This window comes from Agelaius tricolor, unplaced genomic scaffold (genome assembly GCF_023055355.1).
Source record: "Agelaius tricolor isolate 1412-34295 unplaced genomic scaffold, bAgeTri1.0.p SCAF_11, whole genome shotgun sequence".
Taxonomy (NCBI): Eukaryota; Metazoa; Chordata; class Aves; order Passeriformes; family Icteridae; genus Agelaius; species Agelaius tricolor.
This window is the reverse complement of record NW_027269271.1, coordinates 1,478,518-1,504,686: the sequence shown is the minus strand read 5'-3', so window position 1 is coordinate 1,504,686 and position 26,169 is coordinate 1,478,518. Positions and strand designations below refer to the sequence as shown.

General features: G+C 42.4%; 1 protein-coding gene across 7 annotated transcripts in view; it reads left to right on the top strand.

Annotated features, from left to right (window-relative positions):
* The window catches only part of DNM3 (dynamin 3), a 171,758-nt gene that overhangs the window by 121,249 nt on the left and 24,340 nt on the right, over positions 1 to 26,169 (top strand). For 6 of the 7 annotated variants that reach the window (XM_071435756.1, XM_071435761.1, XM_071435760.1 and 3 more), the window contains one exon: positions 24,893 to 25,057. In XM_071435756.1, coding sequence (XP_071291857.1) covers positions 24,893 to 25,057 — 165 coding nt within the window. Of the gene's footprint in view, positions 1 to 24,892; positions 25,058 to 26,169 lie in introns of those variants that run through there. The other variant, XM_071435762.1, reaches the window with a different exon arrangement.

Below are 26,169 nucleotides of genomic sequence, written 5' to 3'. Positions count from 1 at the left end.
CAAACCCCACAGTCTTGAGATTTCTGTACCTAGTGGAGTTGGAAAATGGCATGGATAAACCTGAGAGGTGACCAGAGATTTTCTGAGAAGGGGTCAGGGCGGAGAGGAATGGCAGATTGACAGTGACAGTGTCTTAAAGCTTCTAATGCAACTTTATGCTGAAAAGCTGCAGAATCCTTCCTTCCTGACCTGGCACAGCTTTCCTGGGTTGCTCCCAGAGCTGTAACCCTCCTCCAGTGCTGCCCAGTGTGCTGTTCCTGCACTGGATCCTGCCATGTGTTCACATGTCACAATCCTGGACTCACCCATCCCTTCAGACTGTGGCCTCTTTTATACCTCTGCCTTTAGCTTTGCACTCTTGGACTTACAAAAGTAAAAATAAACATTGGAGTAATGAGTCTGTAAGAAAAAGGGGGAGGAAGGGAAGTGAAGAGGGTTTATAATCGTCAGCGGACTACTAATCATTTTTATTTTTACTTTTTATTGTTGCACAATCATTACTGTAAGTGAGATTTCTCACATGGTTAAAGATAAATATATCTTCAGAAGCTTTGTTGGATAAAATCTGTAAAAGGGTCGTGTGGAATGAGGTAATGGAGACCTACCTCATTCAGCTAGCACATGTTGGCAAGCTGCATTTTGCTAATATTAACACTGAGCTCCACAGCCTAGCATGGGGAATGAGTGCAGAATTGTCCAGGGTTGTGCAGAGCACTATACTTCAGCCCAGCTGCTGAAGACAGAGGAGCTGAGAGCTTCTGACTGTCCTAACCCACCATTGTGGATTTGTTGCTTACCCTGTGCATCTTCTTTACCCCATTTAAAAAGCAAATCCCCTCGAAACAGCTCTCCAGATGCTGCTGTTTGAGAACAATACCAAAATCTGAACCATTCTCCCAGAGTCCACCTCCATGGGCTTCTAACACTACTAGGTTAAAAGAATAGATAGTTGCTGGGACCTTAGGAAATTTTGATTCTGAATCCCTTGGCAGTCAAGCAATAAAACAGAAGCAACAGAAAAATCTCAAAAGCTTAAAGTGCCACTTTTTAATATAAAAAGCCACCTTTTCTTTGTCATCACTAAGCCCTGAGTTAGCCAATAAATTCTACTTGATTCAAAATACCAGACACTTAAATGCTGATCTCAGACTTGAGAAACTTTGACTTGGAAACCCAAAATCTCTTTAAATTACCTTTTACATATAGTGACTATAAATTTTTTTAAAATTATTTTGCATTGCTATTCTTGCTGATGCCCTTTACAGAATGTGTAGAACTAAAGTCTGTGAGCTCCATATTCACATCTCAGTGGAGTTGTCACTGTGCAGATAATGCTGAGCATGCAAATGGTCACTGAATATAAAATCAGTGTATTTAGTTGGCATTTTCTCTTTGGGAACAGCAGAGTCCCCCTGAAAAGAGAAGGAAAATACTCTTTCTGTCAGGTCAGTTTGCCTGTTGGTCCTTCAAATACTTTTCTCTCCCCATTTTTTAAAAACTTCTTATTTTATTTAAAGGTGAATTAGTGTTACTAAACCCAGATTCCAGATCAGCTACTTCATTAAGGAGTCCAGATGTCCTTCTGTCTCTTGAGACAGTCCTGGAAAATGGGAACATAGTGAAGTCAGGATCCCCATTCTCTCTGTATATATGACAGCAGTGCTCTAAGTTCATGTGTTTTGGGCTTGGCTCTTCCATGTAAGTGCAGGTGCAGTGCCAGAAGCTGGAGGTGTCTCACGCTGGAATAAAGCTCTGGTGCTTTCTTTTCAAGTCTGGCCATGTTTCTGAAAGGGCTTCAGTTCCCTCCCAGACATAACTGTGTTCCTGGCTGTGGTGATGCTCTGCCAGTGCCCCAGCCAGATTCAGTGGTTCTGCTCTGGCATTGCTCAAGTCCCTGCTTGGGATAAGTCCCTAAAGTAGAAAAAGTAAAGACTTGTTTGGGTTTGTTGAAAAGCAAACTGCTGATATGTCAGAGGGCAAAACAGTGTAGTCAGAAGTATAAACTCTGCATTTACTGAGTTTACTTTTTTTAAACTAGTATATTTTAGAAAAGGAAGGCATTGAATTCTAGGAAAAGAAGAATTCATTTCAGTTGTGACTAAAGGTGGCTTCAAGCCAAGTAGGTTTAAAAATAACTTTTAAATGAAGTGTTAATTTATTTTTTTTTCAAGTGGAAAAACGCCATAATTTTATAGACAGTGTTTCAGTCGTTGCTTTGAACAGATGAGTTGGATTTTACAAGGAAGTGCCGGTGTAAAAGAGCAGCCCCAGGGGTGAGGGTGCATGCGCACACGCTGGGTCAGAGGCAGTCCAAAGGCAGGCAGGCAAGGAAATGGCAGCCTGTTTTCAGTCCCCTTCTCCCTGCCTGCTGCTCCAAGGATGTACAAACATGTTTCAGATGAAAGCTATCTTCTGCTTCTCCTAAATATTTACTCCTTCAAACAAAAACTGAAAAGATGAAACCTTGCTCCCCAAATGTTGCTGAAGAAACAGCGCAGCCCTGGTTCATATTCCTGTAAGAGTAAAAGAACTTCTGTCCTGAGAGAGTTAAAAATGGCCAGGGGAGAAGAGATTCACAGGATTGCATCAGTTGCAGGGAGTGTAACAAGATGCAGGCTGATGTTCTGAGTGGTTCCAAAGCCAGTCTCAGCAAAGCTGCTGATGGGGTCGGGGGTTCAATGGCTGTCACTGGGTTTTATGTTCCTGCTCTTAGCTGAGCCTGCTGACATTAAGCAAACTCCAGGAAATTTAGAAATGAGCAAACATTTTTTATTTCTGTTCTGTATTCACGGTGGGCTCTTTACTGTACTTTTGGCAAGATGTCTGCATACTGAAAATATTTTTAAATTCTTCATTTTTTATGGGGCAGCTAGTTTTTACACCACTTCTACTCCAGTGAGGGATTTTGATGAAACTCTGCAGAAAGGTGAAAGCTGTCTGGCTGTGGAGTTTCAGGAATATTAGCCCCATTCTGGACATGCAGTGAGGTTTGCCCTGGGGGAGGCAGTGAGGGTGGCCAAACTCTCAGGGTGCTTTCCCAGAGCTGAGCACTGAAAGTTGGCTGGAGGAGAGGAAGGTGTTTCTAGACTGAGCTGCAGCAGTCTCAGCCACAAAGGTGCTTTGGAGCCCAGGCTGATACCTGCAGCTGGAGTCCCTGTGGCTCCAGCTCTTGGAATAGCTGTGGTCAGGAAGGGCAGGTGGCTCCTTTAGCATATGGGATCACCCCTGAGGGGGACTGAACAGAGGGGGAAACACACAACTATCACAAGGGTTTGGGACAATCCTAAAATACCTTCCTTGTCTTCTAAGTCAGTAATTGCACAAAAACTGAATAGAAATTAGGAGTAAATTAAAATTTGATGTTTTTTTCCTGCCAAAAATGTCACTAGGCTCACTCTTCCATAGCATTTACAGTGTAACAGGAAATGTCATCATTACACATGAGGGTGGAGGGCAGCTGGTGAACAGCCAGATACTCCTTTTTTCTCATCTAGAAGGGAAAACAAGATGAGCAGGAGAAGCTGAATGTTGCTTTCCCTGACTGTATTTTGGACTAAAATGAAGATATGCAATGCCTACTCTGACGTAGTTCATCCTGGATTTCTTCAACCTTCTCTACCTACCTTTTTTTGTGGAGACAGGTTTAGGATTACCTTCCATGTGCTGAGTCAGAATCAAGGCCCATATTAAGGGTGTAAAAGCCTCCATTCTGGAGCTGCATTCTTTAGTTCCATAACTCTCCTTCCAGGATGTCATGTGATCTGTTCTGTTCTGTGGTCACTCCTCAGCTCCACTGAGGCCTTTGACTGATGTCTTCCCTGTTCTTCTGTGTTTGGTGTGTGACACTTGATATCTCAGGAGTGCCAGCTTTGGAGAATGGTGATTTCCCACTAGGAAGAGCTGTCTGTGGACATGTTCAGGTGTCTGATCAATGCAGTTTTTGGGTGACTTTCACACCTTTGTTCCTGAAGCCTCAGTTCCTGTAGCAGAGAAACAAGTGATCTCATTCTGTTTCCTTTATATTCTTCTCTTTGAAACTCAACCTCTGCTCTTCCTCTTCTATAAGCAAGTTATTTATAATTAAAAGAGAGAATTACTTACCATTGTATGTGCTCCTGAGTTCAGGTAACAGGTCACATTATTGAGTTAGGTAGAAGCTCATTGGTGGGTGAGTACAAAATTGCCAAGAGCAGTAACACACAGTATCAGACCCCTTAGCAGCAGATACTCAAACTTTCTGGTTCCATTTGCTGCACAGTATTATCTTGACCTGTTCAACAGCTGGGGTTTCTAAACTTGGTGGCAGCAAACCTAAAGGCATTTATGGAAATCAAGTAAAGAAACTAATGCAGAGAATGGAAGAGAAAGTCTGAGAGAAAAATCAGTCTTGTGCAATGTAATTTCATGTTCAGTTGTAGTTTGGTTTAATACTGTTTGATTTTCAGATCTAGATATTATTCCAGTAGAAGCAGGAACCTTCTTGTAGTGAACAGAAGCCTTCCAGTCACAGGCCAGCTGTCCTTGGCTGTGTTGTGCTGGCATTGTGTAAAAATATGGAGTTGTTCATGACCATGGCCTAGAAACAACTGCTGTACCAGATTTCTAAATTATAGTTATTAAAGGTTATCTGGCTGATTCAGGCAGCAAATTCTCAGTACTAGTGTGAGATTGTGCTTAGCTCTCCTAAGGACTGACCTTAGCTCTTCTAAGCTTAGCTTTTATCCACTTTTGCAGCTGCATACAGGGCAGGTATCCCCAAAAAGCTCAGCTTCTCTTTCAGATCACCTGTGCCTCAAAATGTGGCTGCAAACACTCCAGAGATGTGCTCATGTCAGCTCTGTGCACCAAAGAGCTCTGTGGGAAGAGTTCCCTGCTGTTCCTCCACTGAGGGCTTTGACACAGGTGATGGTCTCTCTCCTGAGACCAAAATGCAGAATTGTCTGCAGTCCTTAACACCACCTGGGTTGCCCTTGGTTGGTGAAAATCAAGGCTCTTGCTTTAGGAAACTTCACCTTCAGTTGTCTTTTTTAGTTTGAAAATATCAGCTCCCTCTTTGTTATACACTGCTCTGCAGAAAATACCTCTTAATGTGATGGGTGAACATGTGGGCTCAGAAATGGTTTCATTTTAGCCAGGCTGGGTCATGGTCAGGCTGGAAGATGGGCATGGGGAAATCAATGGCATCACTTCCAGAGAGTGAGAATTTCACCTGTTGTGAGTGGGGGTGTTGTCCTTAGTGTTGCATGACTTCGGGGGCTGTTTGGGTTTTTCCAGTGATTTTTGCAGTCTGATTAGTGTTCTGCTAAAATAAAGTTCTCCTTTCGTAGAACCAATCCTGTCTTTGTCTCACTGGGGCTGTGATTTCTGCCCCATGTCCCATTTATTTTCTTGAGCTCCCTCTTCTTTTTACAGTTTCTTTTGTAAGCCCCAGCATGATGCCTTTCCAGCAGCTGGTTTTAATATTGGGAATAGATACTATTTGTCTAGAAGTTGCAGTTGCAGATCAGGATCCCATTTTACAAACTGAGAGTAAGAACATTGTTGCTGGCAGTCCAAGAATGGCACGAGAGAATCAATGAATTATTGCAGGACAGTGTTGCTTGTTAAAGGTTTGTCACTAGCACTAGAGTGCTTCTAGAAACAGGGGTTTGGGGCACACTACCTGTTTGGCACTCGTCTGCCTAGCAAAGGACATTTGTTCTTTAAAAATACCTCACTCCAACATCTTTGGAGTATGCAGGGATTTCTTTCTTCCTGTCTTTTACATATAAAGGGGATTAATCCTCCTGTTCTGATTATTTCTCAGATACTCTTCAATTCTTCTCTGAAATTTGACACTTGTTGATTCGAGTGTCCATCCTTACATGGTGGAAGAGGCTTAGAGTATGAAAATTGCTCAAAGGCATGTATTGGCTTAGTTGTTCAAGTGATAAAACACAGATAATCCTTGTGAAGTATCCTAGATGTAGGCATGCAATGAAGCTCTCCCTCCTTCTGTGTACCCAAGACTGAGTGTCTGTCTATTTTCCAAGACCCTGGTTAATGTCTTTGTTCAGGCACACTGGATAGGCTTCCTTTAGTGTATAGAACCATCAACATCTTCCCTCCATCAGAATTCTGGTCTTTTCTGACAGGTTCCTACTGGGGAATTGCATTTTTGGGAGTTTGTGTTTAGAATAATCAATGATTATTCCTTCCAAGTCTGGATCTCTTGAGCTGCTTCACTCTCTCTTCATTGACAATGGGTCTCTGGAAGTGCCAGGTCCTTAGGTAATTGTTTCTGAGCAGCAAAGCGAGGGAACTCAAATTTCCAATGGAGTACTTAAATACACACAACTTTTCTCTAGTGTGACCTGTCCCTCTCCCATGCATTGCTTGGGGGTTTTTTTCAGGCATTCTTCCTGTCTATGCTCCTTTTAGTTGAATCTTCCATTTGAGATGTTGGAATGATTTACTTAACCCAAAAGATGCTCCCTTTGTAAAGGAGTTCCTTATATCTTATGTGTAGCTGCTCATGCTTCTTCAGTATTGGTGGCCTTTAGAATGATGGTTCATAGCTTTTTATAAAACATGTTTCATCATAAGGAGAAGAACATTAAGCTATGGTCACAAATACCTGAAAGATTGTCACAAATGCCCCATTCCTTCCAAATTCAGCCTCCAACTGACAATGGAAAATTACAGTTCAAATATTGGTGATGCTACTGCTTTTGTTGCTGAGCATTTGGGTAAAAAACACTCTTTTACTATGGTAACTTCTCAGCCCCTTGGGAATGACTATTCAATGCTTTCAACCTTCTATTATTTTCTTGACAATTTTCTGGCTATATCGTGGAAAGTTTCTGGAGTCTGCTATGGCTCTACAGCAGCTGAGAGTAAACTAAAACATGTTCTGTTCAGTATGCAAAGGTATAATTTTGGGCAGGGGAGCTTTCCAGTACAAAATAACATGTCCACATTTACATGGAGACTAAAAACTCATCAGAGAGTGAGATAAAATGGCTAAGGAATTGCTCCCAGGTTCCCACTCAGTCCTCTTAGATATCTTCAAAAACTAAGTATTTTGCTGCAGAACATAATCTCTGCTTGACACAGAATATTTTTGTTAATATTCCTACCTGGAATTTCCCAGTCAGTCCAAGTTTCAGGCATCACTGGTTCAGTGTTCAGATATGGTCATTGGTTGGGAAACCACTGTGATTTCTCATATTTTTACAAATTTACTGAGTTTAAAGTCTCTTGCTGGAAGGTGTGCTTAAAAACCCATACTTCCAGAATGTTGTGCTAATTTAAAAAAAAAAGAGAAAGAAGAAAGAAAATAAAAGGGAAAAACATCTTCATAGGCAAAGAAGTTCTACATTGCAAAGTATACAAAGTTTATCCATCCCTTCTTTGGACTGTTCTTTGCCCAGCCTGCTGTGTGTCTCATAAGATGCTCCAGAGAGAGATGCAGCGACCTTTCCACTCTGTGTCTTTGGATGTAGTGTGGCAGGATATTTGAATCTATAACATTTAGTTTTAAACCTGCAGAATGCATTGAAATCCAGGCATTTATGTATCTTGAGAGTGCACCTGCATGTAGTCAACAGAGAAGCTGTTACAAAAAGCCTTTTTTTCTCCACTTTCTCCCAGTTAGGATTAGACATGTCACACAAGATCTGGAAGATGAGGCAGCCTTAGCAAGCAGCCACAGCAGTTCTTGCTGGGTTTTGGGTTTCCCAAAAGGATCTGTGCTCAGTAGGTTGTTCTTCTGCCAAAGGTTTTATCATGTGGACTGAATATTGTAACAGAACAGACAGCACCATCTTCATGTGTTTTTAGACTTGTTATTTACTGGGGTTTCCCTGAAGAAAGCTTGGGGATTCTTTCCTTATGAGTCACTAACAAAGTAATTGTTTTTATATAAACTTTCCTTCAGCTGGTTAGAGTTGGAACACAGTGTCTTGTGCTCTTTCTGGGGTCTGACTTTCCTCTTAATTTTTTTAAATAGTTGTCCCTGCAGCCAGCAGGATGGTTTGAACCTCCTGGCTTCCCCTCACACTCCCTCTGAGTTCCATAGTGTTGAAAATCACTGTTCTGGCCAGCCAACATGCTGGTGGGATCACTGTGTGTGTGTGATTCCACTTCTCAGCTTTCTGCCTTGTGCTGCTTTTTCAACTCTGCACCTTCCTTGTGGTTTAAGGGAGAACGTGCTGTTGACATTTCCCAAACTGGAGTTTGCATTTCGTGTGCTGAAACGAAAACAAAATTTTAAAGAACGTTGATAGTTGACTTCAGCGGCATAAAGGTTAAAAGCTGTAAAGTGCTGTGTTTCCATGATGGAAATCACCAGAGCTGGAGAGACACATCCCTTCCCCTGCATATGCCTGAATCCTTTCCCACCCTCTTTCAGTGGTGCAGAGTCACTTTTAATGACCTCCCTCCACAGCTTTTGAGTTCAAGCCCAACTGATGGCGCCAGGGGCTGAACCACAAGGAGATCTCCGGGCAAGCCGTGCCTGTGTCAGCCTTCCCTCCAGGCAAATGCTGTGAAGCCCACTGCACTTCCTTGTGGGGTTTTTTATTACATTTTACATTTTTGAGCCTGAGACAGGAGCTGTGTTAAATCTACTAAGCCAGTAATGTGCCCATAGGTGTGAAATTCTAGGCTGCACTTACCAGCTTCTCTTCCTGACCTGACCTCAGTATTTAAACTCTGGGTGTACATGTGTGTAATCATATGGGTGTCTGACTTCACAGGTAATACTCTGCATTTACAGATCTGTTAAGATGCAGGGCATTATTTTAACCCAAGAAATATGCAGAATTCAACAAGTCTTTTTCATAACCCAAGATTGGGTTTCTTTATTTTTACAGGAACAGGAATGGTTTAGCTGGAATGAAAATGTTCATTCCACTGCATCATTAGCTACAGGCAATCTTCAGTTGAAGCCTAGCCCATTTTTCATGCTAAAGCTCTAGTAGTTTGATCATTAATCAACATGTAGGATGAATTTCTGGGGCTGAGAAAGCTTGTCTGTATGCCTGTAATTTAAGATGAATTCTTTTTTGTCTTTTTCTTATGAAAGGAAGGTAGGCAGAAAACAAATTATGTTTTAAGGAGTTCACCTCTCTCTCACCCCTTTCTACCATTCCCCTTCTGATAAACACCCCAAAACTTTTCATTAGATGGATATGGAGTTTTAGCTGGAGTAGCAGATTCTCAAGTGTGTCATTTGATCCTCCAATAAATCTAAAGCAATCTTCTGTTAGATGAGATCAGTCTCTGACATGGTCACTGTCTCTTAGTACTGATAGTCCAGTCCAGCTTGCTTTCATCACTTTAAATGTCAATTTTAGGGTCTTGGATCAAGTTTTCCTTCCCCCCTCCATTACATGGAAGCTGTAACCAGCAGACCACGGGAGCATCAAGGTCTGTTGTCAGCTCTTTACCTGCCTTTTCAGCTGCCTGCTCTTCTCTCACAAGGTGAAAACTCAGAGGACTGATCCTCCAGTTTGGAGAAGGCAATGGGAAAATCCTGCTTCAAAAGGCAGGGGTTATTTTACTGCTGTTTTACTCTGGTCTGACCAGGCTCCCAAATTGCTCTGCACGCACCTGTGGAACATGCACTGCTTCTCCAGCCACATGAAGAAAGTGCTCAAACAATAATGTCCTTACCCAATAGCCTAAGTCTTCTTCAAAGGCCACATTTCCTCTTCTTCCAGCTCCACCAAGCAGCAGAAGCAGCTTTGGGTGGATCAGTGAGTGCATGGGAGGTTTTGGAGAGCACTCTCCAAAGCCCTTCTCTCTTTCCTCCCTTAGGTACTCCCCAGCTTAACCTGAGAGCTGCTGCAGAGCCCGTTCCAGCCTGAAGGCAGGGGAGTATGGTTTGAGATATGGCCAAGGATCTCCTGGGGGAGGAAGGGAGAGGGCCAGATAGTTCATGAAAGAGGCAGAGATATTCCAGTTGAACTGTCCAGGGCTCTCAGAGGCTGCACTGCTCTACCAGGGGAGCCTGAAAAGCAGTTCCAATGCAATGAAAATAAAATACTCTTGTTCTCAACGTGCAGCTTCATTTGACTCTTAAGGAAATAGTGCAGCAGCCCTGGGAACAGGAGAAGTGTCATTTGTCACCAGGAGTCTCATGGCCTCCTCCATCACTGCCCAGTCCTGTACAAAACAGTGTTACTCCTACTGGGCAAGCACTGCTCAGAACAGAGACCACCAGCACTTGTGCTCCTCCATGGCACCTCCTAGCAGTGTCTTGGAATCATCTGATGCTCACTTGGCTGTGCCTGGGCTCTCCTTTCCATTTTCATTGCCAGCTGCTGAGCTCCCTGTCCATGCAGCAGCTGTCATTGGTCTGTCAGCATACAGCTATGATTTGATCCTGTTTCTGTTTTCCCAATCCTTGAAGTTATCCTTGTCTTCCAGGACACTGTTCAGACTCCCATTGTGTTGACACTACCTCACAATTCTGTCTAATGGGCAGAATCAAATTTAACTGGCAAGTTTATGCTATTTTATTTCAGTAAGACCCATCCATTCAACCCTTTGATGATTAAATCCTTCAAGGCTGCTTGTTCTTCTTTCCACATTAAACAAATCCTTCAAGGCTGCTAGTTTTTCTTTCCACATTATAACTTATTTATCTGTTAGAGAGTTGTTGTACTGCACTATTCTTTCATTAATACTCATCTTTATAAGCTTATTTGCCAGTCTCCTAAGGGTATCCCTTTGTTGAACCAAAGATCTGTCAAGTTTTCTTTAGTCAGCAAAATCAGTTAACTTACTGAGTTTGGCAAGCTCTGCCATCGTTATTTTTCTTTTTTTAAATTTTATTTAAGGTCTAAGCTCTTTAGAAGCATGTTTAAAAGCCTTGCATACAGTCATGGCTTGACTAACAAGCCTGTACTTGCATCAATTTTCTTCTCATTTTGTTGAGTTTGGGTACCATGCTGGCACCTTCATGCTGTGATCCTGCACCCACTCCATGGGCAGCAGCAGGAGCTGCTGCATTACTGGGAACTGATGGCTGAAGTTTCTTGTTTGGTTTGGGATTTTTTGGAGTGTTTTTAGGGTTCTTTGTGGTTTTTTTTTGGATTGGGGGGGGTTGGTTGTGTTGTTTTTTGGGGTTTTTTGAGTTTTTGGTGGTGGCGGTTTTTTGGTGTGGGTTTTGGTTTGTTTGGGGGGTTTTTTTCTGAAGGTAGCAATTTATTCCCTCACTGCTTCAATTCACATCTCCTGCCCTGGTTAGGAGAGAATGATGATTTTGCAGTAAGGTTTCTTTCACCTGAGAAAGCTGGTGCAAGAATTTTGTCTGTGGTCTGAGGAGCCCAATGGAAATCATCTTGTCAGCCAGGAAGCTTCAAGGCAGATGGCTCAGGCTTTCCCCTGCCCTGCTCTGGATGACAGAAAACTGCCTGTGAGTGCCAGTAATTCACACTCCTGTGCCATAGCATTTTCTCCTTTGCCATTATCAGTGAACTGCACCCTGAAACACAGCCTGTGTTTCCAGACCATGGTCTTTCTCCTGTGCTTCCTTTGCTGCTTCTCTGGCCACTGAGTGGTTTTTGTTTTCAGATTCTTTCATTTTTCTCTGGTTCAGTTCCCATTCCTCTTCCACATTCCCTCAGGCAAGTTGATCTCAGTGCCTGTTTCCATAAGCCCTCCCTTCCTCCAGCAGTGCTTCCTGTGAACCTTGGATCACATCCTCTCCATTTTCTTGCCACTACCCCGTGCCCCTGCACTCACACATCCTATCTGTGTGTGGGGGAAAGAGGGACATGCTTTTGTAGGCACCTGAATTGAAGTTGTGCTAGTTCATGCTGAGGTAGGTGTCTGGCTCATTCTAGACAGCATTAGGCACAAATAAGAATTGTTTCATGTGGAATACGTAATTATTAGTTGGAAAATCTGCACGTTCTCAGATGCCTTGTCAACACTCCATGCCTCAAAATGTGCAGTATCCAGCAGCTGTGGTGTTAACCTTTGCTAGGCCATGCTGAACATGGGAAAAATCAGTAATTTTTGTGTTTGCATGGGATCTTTGTTTGCTGTGATTAATGGCCCACTAACAGTGTCCAGTGCAAGTTCAGTGCAATGTACAAAGTGTCTTTGATGCCAGACATTCTACAGTGCTGTGCAGAAACCAAAGTTAATAGTTGTAAGCCTGAGAAGACTGGAATGTTTTCAATTTACTTTTAAACAAATGACTTTATTGTGCCATTCTCACATGGGAGTAAATTCCACAGCCTTAGTGCCACATTAGACAAAACTTTTTTACCTGCTGGTTTCTGTTTATATTTGGAGAAAAGAAATTAACCTCAGTTAGGAGGTGGGGGGAATAGGACAGGACTATTAAACTCAGTGGGAATTCTAGCAGGGGTTTGGCTGGGAGCAGAGTGGGATGCAGGAGTGCAGGATGGAGCTGGAGGATGATTTGTGCTGCAGTGAAGAGTTAAGGAATTCTTTGTGCCTTAAAATCAATCTTGTGAAGGACACCTGTAGGAAAAGCATTCAAACTGGTTTTGCCACTCCAGAAATGTAAGGAAGCAGTTGTAGTCCTAAGTAAATGCCAGTGGGTACTGGGAAGGAGATTCCTGGAGGCTGTGGTTGAGGATGGATCAGGCCCAATTCCTGAAAGGAGCAATTCTCCTTGAAGTAATGGGGGTGCATCCGTCCAGGAATGACAGCTTATTAACTCAAGGAGAGAAAGTGTCCTGAACTCACCACATTCTCCTGAAACGGTACAGATTTTCACACTGACACAGGGAAGTTGTGAAAGAATTTGACTTTAATACTTATAGGATGAACCAATACCATGAATTTGTAAAAATATGAAATGTGTGCAGAATACCCAAGTAGGAACATGGATCCATCCAGCATTGCTCCAAGTGGGAGACCCTCTCATGATAATAAGTGCATTGGGATCTTCTGGTGGATAAAATGCACAACCCATTCCAGTGACTCCTTTGGACTGAAACATGAGTGTCCATTAATTCCTAACAGAACCAACAACACTGGATGGTTTTTTCTACTCCTCACTTGGCCTTTTTTGTACTGAACCTTTTTTTACACGGCTTTTGTTTTGTGCTTGTTCCATGGTTTTATGGCTTTATAAATCCATATGCAATCAATAAAAGGATTTGAGTTTTGTTTTGACTAGTTTTTGCTTTTACTTGGGCCATCCACAGTTCTTTAATATTTTTTGTTATGCATCACTGCATTGAAATCCAAATGGAACAAAATTACAGGTTTAAATGATGCTCAGGTAAATGTAATTGCAAAATTGGACAAACAAATCTCCTCACCTGAAAATAGCATTAGAGTCTGTTGTCTTCCTCTGATGTTCCTAACCTGCATCTGGTCTTTTCCAAAGTAGCAGCTCCTCTCTGTGCAGTGGCTTCCCATAAAACCTTTCCTCAGTTAGAAAATAACCAATGCATATGGTGCCAATAATTTTGCAGTGTCCTCAGAGCCCTAAAGCCTTTGCTGCCACTTGTTTGGCCTCTAGAGTAAGATACACCTAAAGGTGATGCAGAATGTGCATGGTGAAAAGGGGCTGAGAGTTATTTCCACTTCAGCCTGTGAGGCAGGGAAAGCCTTTCAGTTGGGTTTCTTCTCACTGTGTGGCCTTTTTCCTATGAAAAAGAAATGGTGTATATTGATCATTACTGAAAGAAACCAAAGTGTGTACAGCAGGTGACAGCTTTTACTCATGCTGAGTCAGACCTGAGATGAGGAGTGCTGCTCTCAGGCTTGTGGGGGCAGAGGCAGGGCCAGTCCTTCCACCATCCCAGCTGGTGCCTGTGCATGGTTTATTCCCACAAGTAGAACAATGATTTTGGTACGAGTCTGGATTTTCCAAACAGTCAAAAATGTATTTTAGGACTTATTCTGGTCCAAGTCCTTTTCCTGTGCTGGGGAAGGAGCTGTGTAGGAGAGGACAGGATGGCTGCTGCTAAACCTGAGTGTTCCTGGGCAGCAGCAGGTGCCCAGCTGCCCTCTTCAGATGGGAAACACAACTGTGCTGAGCAAATACCAGCAGGCCTGGGGCTGGTTTGGGTTTCCAGACTGGGCAGAGTAAGGAGCAATTATGTGCTTTTGCCTGAGATTCCTCCAGCCCTCTCTAAGCCACTCACTTCCTGGCCATCTGGAAAGGCAAGCCTCTCACTTGCAGAATGTCTTGGGAAAAAAGAGGAGGAGGGAATGTGCTGGGCTGGAAGTGTCTCATCCCCTTTATCTCCCCAAAGCCTGGCTACAGCAGGGAAATAACCTGGGCTTCAAGGTGGTTCCCCAGGCCCCCCAGTTTGGCAGAGAGGGAGGGAACACAGGGCTCTGAAGGCAGAGGTGTCTCAAATGAAATGATACTCCAGTCTTGCCACAAAAGACTTAATAGTCCATGACTTTTAATACAGCCATAAGGCTATAAATTCAGGGATTTTGACCTCAAAGTCTTTGAGCATGTTTAAAAATAGCTCACCCATCCTCATTTTATCACTTCATATACTCTGACACAATTTTGGAACTTGCCTCCATCCCATCTAGCAGGGGAACACTATAATTAAGAAGCAGTTTTGAAAGGCTGTTCTCTCTTAGCTTAAGGCAGAATAAGGCTTTATGTATTTTGCAGGAGATTATAAACAATTCATTGGCTAAAATTAGCAGTAAAAAGGGAGCCCCAGCTCTTTCCTGCCCTGTGGTTTGTACCACAAAGACTTAGTGTTTTTAAATCATGACAGAGCTCTCTAAAAACCTTGAAAGCATATTATGTATGTGTCACTTTGGCTCAGTTAGGAATAGTCTCACCTCCAAGCCAGAAGGCCATGGGTTCAAATTCCATGCCTGCCCCTGGATATTGCTGTCTCCCAGTAATTTCATTGCAGAAAACCTTTAGAACCATAGGGGAAGAAGAGGGAAATTTCCTGCCTGGAGCTCCACTGTGAGACATTCAGTGCTTGGGATGATGCATTAAACCAGGGCTCTTCCCCCCAGCTTTGCTTAACAGGCACAAACCCTGGAGCAGGGGAGGGAGAGCCCTAATGGGAGGGGCAGTTTTTTCTTTTCTTGACAAAAGCAGTTGTAATCCTCAGGATTGTGTGTGAGAGCTGCTTCTCCTCATTGTGCTGCCACCAGGACAGGGTTTCCTTGAGTCTTGACTTTACCTTTTGCTGCTGATCAGTGACAGAAGGGGGAAAACCAATAAATCCTTTTGAACTGAAAGCACCATAATAGGTAATTTAACTTTTTTTAAAAGTTAAATTGCAGAAATAACCAACTGAAGTGCCAAGTTAGGGTTGTTTGTGGCAACAGCAAAGCCAGGTAATTTTAACTGCAAAGATAAACTCCATATGGTCACAGTCCTAATCACTGATGTCCTTTTCCTTCCCCACAGAGAGGAGGTCAGAGTGATTTCAGCTTTAAACTTTATAGTTTCATTGTGGTTTGTGCCAAAGGGAATGTGGTCTTATAACATGAAGTGTTTATGTTTGTTGTTTACAGACATGTGTATTAACTTACCAAAATCTCACCTTCTCTTAAATAAAATTTATTTTTAGGAGGGAAAAAATTTTTTTTCATTTTCTACTGCTTTTATAGAATACATAGAAGGGGTTTGTCATAGTTATACAAAATGGAAGCCATGTCATAAATGTTATGTACAGCATAGTTGCTCACAACTCATTTCTTACCCTGAAAATAATTTTACCCAAGAATTTTCAATGTCTGTTTTTCTGGCATGAATCCAAAATGCTTCTCTATACCTGTTTTTCTTTTGTTTAGAAGTATTTGTTACATTTCAGTAAAGTGCTCAATGTTTTTAAATTCCTCCTCTACTCTGTTTTGAGGCTTTTTTGCTACAGCAATGCTGCAGGTCCCATTTTTGCTTGCAGCTTTAAAGGGGAACTTAAATGGAGAATATGGATATGGTGATCATTGATGGAGTTCCTGCCAGAATTTGTAGCCCACTGTCACTCTGCCTGACAGAGAGCTTATGGAACACTCACTGATGTGGATGAGAACTTTGAATCTTAGGACCTGAATTATCAAATAAAATGTTCTGATGAGGATTCTGGCCAAGCTATGCTTGAGATATGATTCACATCTGGGAAAGGCAGATTTGTCAACATAAGATGCTGCTGGTTCTTGTGTGTCCACTTACTAAATTAGATTAAATACCTTCCTTTTTCTTACTAATTTTTTTTCAGATAGGCAATTTCTGTGGGTACTACAGTGACTCTGAGAATTGGGCCAAGAGCTGGAGAGATAATCCATCTTGTCCTGGCAGGAATGTTGGCTCATACAGTCACATCTGGGATGTGGGTGGGGTGGTCCCTGCAAGGCTTGGGTTGGTAATGGGCTGTCAAAATGGGGGGTAAAAGGTGGGCTAGGGGGTTGTCCACAAGAGAGATTTCTGCCCTGTGATGTGGTCCATGCTGGGAAAACAAGATTGAGAACCCTTCCCATAGAGGCTGGCTGAGCAGTGCTGGCTGAAAGTGAGGCAAAGGGAAAGGAAATGGTGCTGCTCCAGAGCACAGAGATCCAACTGTGTGAAAGCAGTGTGGGTGCTATTAAAATGCCATCTTCCTCTCCCTTCCCCTTTCCTTCCTCCCTTCCTCCCCCTGTGCTGTCAGCCTGGCCGAGGAAAAGTCAAATAACGTACGGCTGTGTTCCTTGGCATCACAACTGCAATTTCCCTTCAGGGGCTTCAAACTTAAGAATGGGAGGTTTTAAATCTTGTTGATTCGTGCTATTCCAGCAAGCATATGTGTGAGGAAAAAGAACAATGCCAGCTCGAAAGAGAAATCACAAGTGAGAAATCATTGCTGCTAAATCAGGTGTTGCAGAGGCCAGTGGAAAATTCAGACACTAAGAGAAGTAGGAAATTACTTTGTTTAGAGCTGGGAAGGTTAATGAGAATGAATTAGAAAGTGCTCTCTGTGTATTCAGCCCCTAAGGATTTGAGCAAAGTTAGAGGGATTTATTTACTGATTATCCAGACTATACAACTGGCAATAAGATTAAGTGAGGAATTTTGGAACATGCTGACATTTCTTATTTGCATCATTTACTGTGGAGATCATTTGTCGGTGCTGCACTGAGTTTGTGGTGAGCCAGGGCTTAGTCTGGCCCAGCAGAGACAGATCTGGTACTTCTCATGGCTCCAGGGATGTGGGGGTGAAAACAGTTTAACGTCCTCTTTTGTGCCTCAGAGAGGAAACATCAAGTTTGTCTAGGTGCTTATCAGGGCAGAATTTCAGAATATTTTCCTAGAAACCATTAATGATGGAAAAGAGCAGAGTTACAGGGGACACGTTGCATTAGATCAAGTAAAAATCAAAGACAAGGTTGGAATTTATAGAGCCCAGCACTGGATGCTGTACAGAGCTCCCCCACTGCAAGGCCCCTCCGAGCCCATCCCTCCCAGCATGCACAGGGATCTGCACAGGGATCTGCTGCCCTCCTCCTCCTCCTCCTCCTCCTCCTCTAGTCACACTTACTTCTACCAGGCTGCTGAGTACCCAGAAGTTACCACCTCAACTGGAACAAATGAGGAGGGACCACAGAACAGGAGTTCAGTAAAGGATTAATTTCAAACAGAATTATGATTTTAATTGATTATTCTGGGTACCTACCACTGAAATGATCACATTTGGTGGAAAAAGTGCAGCTCTTAGACACAGACACGTTAAATTGTAAGCTGCACTTCAAACATGTCATCTCAGCCAAGGTATTTCACTCAGCCCCTGTCCGTGCACTGAGCACTTACTTGCCCATTTTAATCTCAAGAATAAGAAAATTCCTTGTTCCTAAAGGAATCCTTCAGCTTAGCCTTGTTGCTGGAATTAGGAGAATTTTGTTAGTGACCCTCTCTTGCATGGCTACTGCTGAGGGGAGGTAAATACCAGAGAAGAGAGGCAAGGTGTGATTTCAGTCTTCCTGTAATACTTCCCTGATCAGCCTCATGGATGACTAATTTTCTTGCTTTCTGTTTTCATCCTCTTTGGTAGAAACTCTGGGATTTGTATTTGTTTTGGTTCTTAGGGGACTGCATTCCACAGCCAGTAGCTTTAATCCTTTAATCCTGACATGTCCGGCTGATGCCTCCACCCATTGATTGCCTCCTTCCACAGCACATGATCCTGTTCCCCTCACTAATGGCCACTGCTGGATCAGGCTGCTGGCTCTGGGAATGTGTTTCATGCATTTGGTAACAAATCCACAATAAATTTCAGCCTGAACATCATCTGGGCCAATCGTTGCACTTTGAGTCATCATCATCATGATGAATTCCAGGATAACTCACCATGTTTGTGACTTCCCAATATACCCACTGACATCCTTCTACAGTGAAATAATAGCAAATACCATGCCAATAGTATCTCATATCCTAGATTTTTTTTTTCTAATGTGCTCTTATAAATATGGGGCACTTCATGCGTTGTTATGACAAGGAAATTCTTTGACTGAAAAGTTTGCAAATTCCACAGTAGTATTTGTTTTATAAACAAAGGTGCTGTTTTCTTTATGCCAGCCTCTTTCTGCTTTTGCTTGTCCAGCAGTCTGTTCTGAAAGGCATGAAGCAGCTGTTGGCCCTCAGTCAAAACTTGCAGTGGAGGGAGGGTTATGTAAAAGTCCTTTGTGTGAGAGATGTACATGGCAGCAAATGGTGAAATTGGAGTGCAGATTCTTGGAGGGGAGAAAGCAATTCACAGCAAGGTTTTATTTTTTACTTGATTTTTGCATAGAAGAAAAAGTAGAAGGTACTGTAATTAAATTTTTTTTTTGCTATTTCAGAAATCCCTTTTCTTGTTGCAGTGGGTAATTTCACACCACTTTGCACCCAGTAGCACCTGCTGGATGGAAGGGATGTGAGAGGTTGCCTATTTCTTCTTCTCAAGGAAAAGTCTCTGTACCTAGGTCTTTTCTGAGGGATGCTGCTCCAATCATTGGAAGGGATTTGCAGCTCTCCTAATCCATCTATTTCTGTGCTTCACTCTTCTTACCATAAAACACGTTCCAAATATTTATTTGACATCTTTTGCTGGCTGCAAAGATGCTCATCTCTACCCTTCCATGAGTGATTTCTTGTGAACTCATCAGTCCCAATTTAATCTTACCTTTTCCCTTCAGGGAATACTTTACAGAGCCCTGAACAATCTTCAATGGCTTCATGTGAACACTCTCAAAATGTTCCTTAAATTTCTGGTGGTGTGATAAGCAGCACTGGCTGCACAATTCTTGTCATGATTTTTTAACAGCAAGATATTATTGACTCATGCTGTGTTTATATTGCACTGTGGACACAGCTCCTTTTCTGCTGAACTGCTCCATTCTCACATCTAAATGATTTATTCCTGCCTAAGAAACCCCATGATGGGATTCTTGGGGTGTCCTGTGCAGGGCCAGGAGTTGGACTTGATGATCCTTGTGGGTCCCTTCCAGCTGAGAAGAATCTGTGAAATCAAATACTTTCTATTCAGAATGAACTCATTTAGATTTTGAACCTGTTTCTCTAGGTCATTGTGAACTGTGTCCTGTCATCCAACTTGTTCATACTCTCTTCCAGTTTCTTCTCATCTGTACCTGTAACAGGCCCAGGCTATGACCCACCATCCTGAGCATTGAGGCTTTAATAAGCCCATTATAAACCAAACTCCATAGAAAAGTCTCCTTGGTACAGTTCTCCACTTTGCCAGCGAGCCATTGACAGCTTTTCTATGGCAATGAGCATGCAAGCATGAACTGCAGGGAAAGCACACTTCCACTAATGAAAATGTCACTTGAGATGGTGGCAGAAAGCTTTACTGAGCTCTGAGATGTGTGGTATCTGTGTTAATACCTGTAAGATCTGAATCCCTGCTCTAAAAGGAGGTTGGATTGGTTTGCCATGATTAGTTATCAACCTGTGAGATGGAAGTAAGTCCAGATTTCTGGCAGTTCAGGTAATACATCATTCCTCCCAGGGTCACAGTTCCAAAGCAGCTTCTCCATGCAGTAAGGCAGGGAGAGAGCCTGCCAGATTGGGAATGTCTGGGATGGTTAAAGGCCTGGAGGTACCTGGGGAACAGTGTGTGCATTCAGCAGGAGGATTTAGCTCATGGTCTGTCCTGAGCAATGTATGTAGCCACAGAGAAGAACAGGAATAAATGATTATTTAAGCTAATCCAGGGAGTGAAACACTTGTGAACCAAACTGCACTAGGGTGTATCATTCTTCTGGGGGTTATGAAGTGAGAGAGATGCTGTGTGTGAGGGAAAGCCAGATCATAACCTCTGCTCAGAGCAGCTCCAGGCTGCTAATGAAGGCACAGCAGCTGAAAGGGGCAGCCTGTGGGTGGCTCAGTAAAGGGAACAGCAGTACAAAGTCAGGACATGCTGAAAGCATGGAAGGGAGTGGCAAAGTCACCCTCTGTGAGGGAAAAGGACAGCTTCCAAGCTGCCCGGGAAGTGTTCTTTTTCTGCTGCTTGCTTTGTTGTAAATACACAAAAGTAATCTATTGTCATTTACTTGTGGTTCCTTCCAGTAAGAAAACCTCACTGTGTGAAGCCATCATGTGGTTTCAGCAGTCCTCTGGCAAAAGGCACACTATGTACAGCTGAGAGGATCTTAGCTAAATTATATATCCAACATCTAACTGCAATGAAGAGAGAATCAATTGCAAAGATTTAGGGAAAAGCAGGGGGCGTTAGGACAACTGCAGTGTGCTGAGTGTTGGGGCATTAAAGAAAAACTTACTTGGACAGGGATACATAAAATAGATTTTATATGTATTTTCAGCAGCTGTGAATTAAAACATAAATGCAATCTGGCTGGAATAATTAATTCTCAGGTGGTCGTTGCTGTTGTGAACCTTGGAACTGTAAATGAAAGAGCTGAAAATAGCTTTTAAATGAGCAATTTCTTACTGCAGCCATGGACATATTTTGTACTGCACAGAGCATTGCTTTGCTGCTGCTCTGATTTTTACCCTTGAGTCAGTCACCTTCCAGTCTGCTTCCTCCTGGTCACTGTTAATAGAATGCCTTTTTGATTACAGAAAATTGGTTGATACACTTCTCTAATGAAAATGCCAGACAAATGCTCCTTCTTGGAACTGACATCAGGAATGTTATACAAGACATTCTTAAATATGCTGGCAGCTGCCCTGAATGTAATGAAATCATGGAAATTAGAAGTATTGCTCTCTCTGTGTGGCCAGCTCAAGACTGTTTTCAGTGTGTTACCCAGTTTTGCTGTGAATTTCAAAAGGAATCACTTTTCATTAAATTTCCTTGGGACATTCTTGAACTTGCTTATAATTTCTACAATCAGAAAAATTACCCTGATATCCTAAGGTATTACTCCTTTGTTTTGGATTGCACTGCATCCCCAGTACCACACTAAATCATTCCTCTTGGAGCAGAGAGCTCGCAATCTTCAGAAGATCGATAACTTTTGTGGTAGAAATGATGAAATCCTCTTCCCACTGCAGCCAACAGTAAAATTCCCACAAACTTCAGTGGTTTGGATTTCACAGGCAGTTTTCAGTCTGCTCTTGTAGGACACATTAGTTAATCCTTAGCACATTCTCAGTACAGGTGTGTGCATGCAGGGAAGCTGGAGAGCAGCAGAGCTGTACCTTGGGTTTCAGTAGCACCTTTTTCTGCAGGGATCCCAGAGCAGCTTCAGACAGGTGAGCCCACAGCACAGTGCAAGGGATCTGTATTTTTAGTCTTCTAAAGTGCAGGGAGCAGAAGGGAAGGATGTCTGGGGGTGTGTGGAAGGGTACATGGAAGCACCCCCTTGGCTCCCACCTTACCTTCTCTTCATCTGTGGTTTTTTTACCTGTTGCTTCTTTGTAGCCCTGGTGTGTTTCCATCACATACTCTGATTTAGAGTTTTCCCAGATGAATTCATTTCTCTTACCTGTTTTTTAGCACTCTAGCTTCTTCTTTAGCTTTCTTTGTTGGAGGTTTACAGAACTCCCTAAAGTAATTGCACTTGCATTCCTTTGAAGTAGTAATATTCCATTCCTGTCAACAATTAATAGCAGCATTAAGCAAGAGTCAACTGACTAAAAACCTAGTCCAGATTCATAACTTAACACTTGCTGTTGGAACTGGTGAGTTCTGGCTTGGGGATGAGGAGCTGAAAGGACTGGGCTGCCTTGGCTGGGAAAGGAGGCATGGAAAGCTGTTTGCACCTTCTTTGTTCCCCCTTCCTGCTCAGCCTGGCCATGCTGGTAGCAGTGGGCAGAGACTGGCAGGATTTGCTCCTGTGCTCTGCTTTGGGTTTATTCCCTGAGCAGGCTTTCACTGCAGGAGCCATGCTGTAAGAAACAGGGACAGGGGCTGAGGGGTGACCTGCACTGAAGGTGGGGTCACTGTGAGGCTCACAGAGACGAGAGCTGCTGTGAAACAATGGCCTGGAGGTGGAATAGGGCATCTCTGTCACTTGGGATGCCCAGCCTTGCCAGGCACCCTCGTTTCTGGCTGCTGCTGTTGGCACAGAGCTGAGGCAGCTGAGCAGAGAAAGGTTTCTAATGCTTGGAGGGGTCCTGGAGGGCACAGAAACCTGCTGGAAGCAGATTTCCATCTGCATGATGCCATGCAAACAAAATGGTTTCTGGCACGAAAAGCCTTCAGTTGAGACATCAAATCATTAGGAATACTATGGCCAGAAGCTTTCATAATAAATTACTGTAAAGTAATGAAAGATTGATCTTTTTTGATTTCAGAGAAAATAAATCAACAGTATGAAGTCAGCTCTGTTAGTTTCAAACAAGAGACTATTACCCTTTGCCTGAAAGATCAGAGACAAAGTACTATTTTTACTTTACATTCTCTTGATGAGGATAATGATAAACATCTGTCACTTTGCTGCTTAGCCAGTTAGGAATCTTATTGCAATCTGTAATTTAAAGAGAAAAAAAAAATAAAAGGGAAAAAATACATGAACAAACTGCACTTTATATAGACAGCAAAGAAGAAAAGAAAGAGAATAGATGTCAAATAGGGGGGAACTGGGAAGGGGGCATTTTGGTCTGTAGTTGGCTAAAATCTGCAGATATATGAGAGATGTATGATTTTTTATTTCTTTGGTATTTCACAGGGAAAATTACTGTTAGTTTTTCTTTAGACATGGAGGCTAAGGAAAATAGTCTTTGCATGGAGACTTTTGCCTACATGCAGTTTATTAACAAAAAGATTAAGGTTTTTAAGGTGGTGTCTACCAATATTACAGCATTGAAAACCCTGTTTTCGTCAAGAGCCCCTTCAGTGTCCTCCACAGTCACAGGATTTTTAGGAAGCACAGCTAATTGTTTGTAAAGATCAGCTGCTTTTCCAGTAATTCACCTGTACTTTTGAAAGTTCTTTTACAAACACTCAGTTTTGTTTCTAAAAGGTACGTTTCTTAACAAAACTAGAATTTAACACATGACAAACATTCCATTTCATTTAGCCTGGACTGACCAAGCTGTAGTTGAAAAGGTTCCAAGTGCTCTCCCTGGCAATGCTGCGTGAGCAGAAGCAGAGCCTGCACCAGGACATGAAACCAGGAGTCCCTTCTTGGCCCAGTTTCCTGCAGGGAGAAGCCTCTTTGGTGACATGTTTGCATATTTAGCTCTAATGGCCTTTCACTGGTGGGTTTGATACTGATCTCAGCTGCTCCAGAAATGTTTAAAGCACCAGCCATGTGCCAATTTTAGCTAAAAGCTCTGTTGTAAATGGAGCTGTCCTGGCAGGGCTCTGGCTCATACACAACTCATTCTCCTTGTTGGCTTCTTCAGTTTTTGCAAGTGCTTTCTGTTTCTTTGTGTTCCTCGTGTCCAAGGCCAGGCTGGATGGAGCAACCTGGTGTGGTGGGAGACGTCCCTGCCTTCAAGGGGGGTTGGAACAACATCAGCTGCAAGGCTGGAGCACTTTGGCTGAAGTCAAAACCAAAAGCACTTTGTGGGTCTATGATTTTATGCTTCTAGGTACCCACAGAAGCATACTCAGGTACTCAGGTACTCAGATTTAGATTTTACAGTTTGTGCTATTAATGCTCTGGCAGTTGTTTTCAGGGAGAAGTTTGATATCAGAGTTTGGGGAATGTTGTTCTTTGTACTCTCTGGGTAGAAATTCCATTCTTTTGGCATCTGCAAGCCTCAGACAGCAGTTTGATTTTCACCAAAAGGTTACTATTTTTCTTTTAGGTTTTCCTATATTTATACAGGCCAGATTGAGACAAAGTGTAGGCCTTTTAGCTTCCAGTTAAGGTTCCTGGTATTTAATTAGGTCAGCTGTTTGCATACAAAGATTTTTTTCTATCCAGTGAAAAAGAGACCACAAATATATAATTCAGCCTTGAGCATTGGAAGCAATGATTCTTTTGCTGTTATCTTTTATAATCCCTTTGTTTATATAGGTGCTATTCACATCTAACAGGTTGGAGACTGAACTGCAAAATTTGTCACAAATAAGTCAGCTTTAAATAACAAAGGTGGGTTTAACCCACAGAAGGGTAAAATTAAAAATCCAGACTTATGGTGCTGCTTTCTTGTGTGGGTCCAGCTGGCTGAATGTGAATGGTAAAAGATTTGATAATAAGTTTTGCAGTAAGTGATCTGAAATAATTTCTTGGTGTGACATTTACCACTGTGCATCTTTGTCCGAAAACTTTCTCTAACATAAAATTACAAATTTGTGTAGAAATACGTACATGTGCTTTGTGCAAAAGGTCTCATTTGGCATTAAACTATAAAGGTCCAAATTTCATGATGCTGAACTCTAATGTTAAACAAGCCAAGACTTCATATTTTAACCTGTGGATAGTGTTTGTATGAGTTATGTTGCTGGATTACTACAGTGTAAGTCCAGGGGTTTTTCCCCCAATATGTTTCAAGTTTACTTAAATCTGAAAGGCTTTTTTTTTTTCTTCTTTGTAGACTGAGACTGAAGAGAATGGCCAAGCAGATAATTTTTCAATGGACCCCCAGCTGGAAAGACAGGTGGAGACAATTCGAAATCTTGTGGACTCCTACATGTCCATTATTAACAAATGTATCCGAGATCTGATCCCGAAAACAATCATGCACCTCATGATCAATAATGTAAGTAGCAGCCACAGTTCTAAATCAGTTCAATGTGTCTGTCAGATCTCTCACTCTCAAACACCCCTCTGGAACACAGCAGCAACAGCAGCTACTAAAGAGAAGAATTAATGTCACACTCGTGGATAAAATATTCCAATATTCCATAGTACTTGGAAGTTCTGCAGCCTTCTCAAAGGGTGGCACACTGCCTTGAGTGCTTATCCCAAAATCCTAAAGAATTCATTTACATCTTAATCAGAACATAAGTTATTATTTAAAGGTAAATCAAGGTAGTTTTATTTTGGTTTTTATTTGATGTCTTGCTTTTGATATAACAGGAAGAGGAAGTGGGAGCTTGGTGTGGGCAGCCTGTGAGAGCAGTAGAGCAGAGTTGTGCTTTCTTGGTTTTCCATCTGCAGGCCTTTGTCAGGGTTCATAAAGCAGTTCTTATTTTGTTTGGGTTTCTTTATATTTTCAGGTTACCATTTCCAAGGAATAAATCTGGAAGCTTTGGACACTGTTGTTTAGATAAGCAGATGTGGTTGGTTGATTTATTGTGTGTGTCTTTCTTAGATCTGAAGATTATTTGGTTAAAACCAGCTTTGAGATACCGTTGTTTTTCCACTGCAGTGGGATCTCAGCCTTCACATCCTGGCAGAGTTCTGAATGGACCTTGTTGAAAACTGAGCTTAATATTAGTGCCACTGCTGCCATACAAATTACTGATGGGACCCAGAGCCCCTGCTAGTTCTGAGAGGTCATCAAACCACTCAGCCTTTACCAGTGCAATATGCTGGGAGGCAAATGTGATTAGAAGGTAGCATTTACTTTTGACTCAGAGCCACCTCTAGCCTTCATCTGATGGATTTCATTAGCCCTGTGGAATTTGTGTTGCACTTAAGAGTTAGGTGGTTGGACAGGAAATTTCAGTGGGATTTCCTTGTACATTTAATACGAACAGAATTTTTGCATGAGGGCAAGAGATTTTTCATTAAACTTCTTCAGGTTTAGGGGAGTCAGAATGTAAGTAATGCTCTAGTCATGGGTGAGTTTTTACAAAAAACCATGGGAACAATGGAACAGCCTTTCTTTTCTGGAAATCAGCCCTGCTCTAGACTTCAGAAGTTGAG